General features: G+C 30.5%; 1 protein-coding gene across 8 annotated transcripts in view; it reads right to left on the bottom strand.

Annotated features, from left to right (window-relative positions):
• The window catches only part of LOC108970140 (protein retinal degeneration B), a 44780-nt gene that overhangs the window by 4166 nt on the left and 38225 nt on the right, over positions 1-2389 (bottom strand). For 6 of the 8 annotated variants that reach the window (XM_018935309.1, XM_018935317.1, XM_018935314.1 and 3 more), the window contains one exon: positions 1706-1959. The exons of the other annotated variants lie outside the window; for them this stretch is intronic. In XM_018935309.1, coding sequence (XP_018790854.1) covers positions 1887-1959 — 73 coding nt within the window. In that variant the 3' untranslated portion in view covers positions 1706-1886. Of the gene's footprint in view, positions 1-1705; positions 1960-2389 lie in introns of those variants that run through there. 8 annotated transcript variants of the gene reach the window in all.

Below are 2389 nucleotides of genomic sequence, written 5' to 3'. Positions count from 1 at the left end.
TTCTTAACTTTTTTTTCTTTTGCAGATTATTCTAAAGGTAAGTGCAAATAAAAAAATATTGTTTAAACATATATGTTGCTGAATATACCCTATGGCCCTATATTTTCGTATGCATATGTACTAATTTTATGTTGCTATAATTTCGGTTTTCATAATCATCCATTTCAAAATATAACTATGTAGTAGATCAGAGAAACCTTGCATATTGCAAAGGGGCCGCTACTTTTATCCAAATAACAACATTTTTTTATATCTCGATTGTCTGGCTAAAGTCATTCAGTTTGAATGTTTATCTTAGGTCTTCAACCGAATAGTCTCAAATTTATATATAAGCTATGTTTATAGACTGGCTGGCTACGTACGCTTGGGAACCCGGAAATTCGAATATAGAATTGACATAAATATTTTGCAAAATGGAATTAAATTTAGTAAATTTTGAAATTTAGATTAAACCAAGCAAAGTTGTTAAGAAAAAATATCTCATATCCATAAATAAATATTATTATTGATGAATACAGTTAATAATGCCGGATTCCCAAAGAAAACCGATATAATGAAAATTATATTCCCATGATCATTCTAAAATACATCTATAAAATTTTTCCGTGAAAATTTCAAGTAACTCCCGCAATCCGTTTCGAAAATGATTTTTCTTGCCTGTGAAAACAGCTGATCCGATCTAGTTAAAAAAAATCTTATAAATGCACTCGTAACTCCGAAACTAATTTCCGGATCACTCTAAAAATCTTGGAGAATATTCTCAAATACATGTGCATTTGATATATATTTAAGTTTATATAAACACATAAAACACTTCCAGGTCAGGTGTTACTATATCTTTAATGCCTCCTGTTATTTGTGCTTCAGTTGAAAAACTAACAGAAACACGAGTTTTTCGTGATTTTTTTAAAAGTGGTTATATTGACATTCACGCTGTTAAGATGACTATCTAAACTAACCCTTCTAATAATCGTCATCATCGTTTTTTCTCACTTTACTTACGTTTTGAAAACAAGATAGCGATCCGAGTTTTAAATTATAAGGTAAATATAAAAAGTTTTTGTTTGTAAAATACTTAATAAATACTTAAAATATAGTCTACTTACCTCGTGACACATTAGGCGTGATTTCCTAAATATTTTCTAAACATTTCTTTGCATTATTTGTATTCGTTACGCTTTTAGTTCTAGTAGCAATGCTCTACTAAGTAATCGCAAATGAGTGAGTGGGTTAGTGTACAGTGCTGTACTCCATTACGCTTCATCACAATTTAACTCTAAACTTCTGCACACTAAGTGAAGCCTTTCGTTTCATTACATATATAATATTTTTGGTATATGTATAATATATTATATATATGTATGCTGTAGTTGTATAGGTATGAATAGTAGATAGTTAAGCTTTATTTTATTTTTGCTGATGATTCTTTCACATCCTTTTGCTCTCCATGGATATATGTATAAGCATTTATAGTAGTGAGTACTAAATGATCACTAAACTGGAGCGCTGACTAAGCCTAAGCTCTATGCTCTTCGCGTTTGAGGAGGGGAAATACTCGTACTAGTTTCATTATGTCTAAGCTAAATGCTGCTAAAGCGTTTCTGGTTAGACATGTGACATGCGTGCGGGCGGAAATATATGTAGAGGCGTCCTTGTTGGAAAGAGCGAGCGTTCTAACATTTCATTTCTTCACTTCTTGCTATTGTTTTCTTTTTCCTTTCACTTGGCAGCCAGGAATGTTGGACGTTATTCTATGCAATTTTAGTTAATTTAGTATACTATTTCGCCTTATACTGCTATTTGCATTCACACATGCGCAATATTGGAAGTCTTTCGAAGCTCGCTTTATTCTTTTTAATTTTTTTTTTTTGATTTCATGCTTTCTTTTAGTGTAGATTCAAATAGGTTTTCCGCTTAAGGTAGCCACTGCGTATGGGTGACGATAGTCCGGTTTCGTTGCTATTGTTGTTGTAATTTATTATTATTGTTGTTATAGTTGGTAAAAACACAGTGTTGCATTGATTTTGATGATTTATGCAGGCGATGGGGTAGTTACATATTGGTTATGCATATGCAGAGTGATGAATAGGAAGATAGCACAAAAGGTAAATTAAAAAAAAAACAAGAATCCATTGAATATAAAAGCTTAAATGGCAGTAAGTGGTGGATTATAGAGCTATAGATGAAATATATATATAAGTCTATATTTTGCCAATTAAACATAAAGTAGTAAAGTTTCGGTTTGGTTTCGTAAAAAATATTTTTTTTCTTGCACAACAACAATTTTGCTATTTTGAAACTGGTAATTTGTGAATGATTTTTATCATAATTATTTTTTGTTTAATTTTTTAATTTAATTTTTGTGTTTACAATTTCAATTTTAGTTAAT

Source organism: Bactrocera latifrons, unplaced genomic scaffold, assembly GCF_001853355.1.
Source record: "Bactrocera latifrons isolate USDA-ARS-PBARC rearing strain unplaced genomic scaffold, ASM185335v1 scaffold_285, whole genome shotgun sequence".
In the NCBI taxonomy this organism is placed as follows: Eukaryota; Metazoa; Arthropoda; class Insecta; order Diptera; family Tephritidae; genus Bactrocera; species Bactrocera latifrons.
The sequence above is the reverse complement of the archived record's forward strand: the minus strand, read 5'-3'. Positions and strand labels throughout refer to the sequence as shown.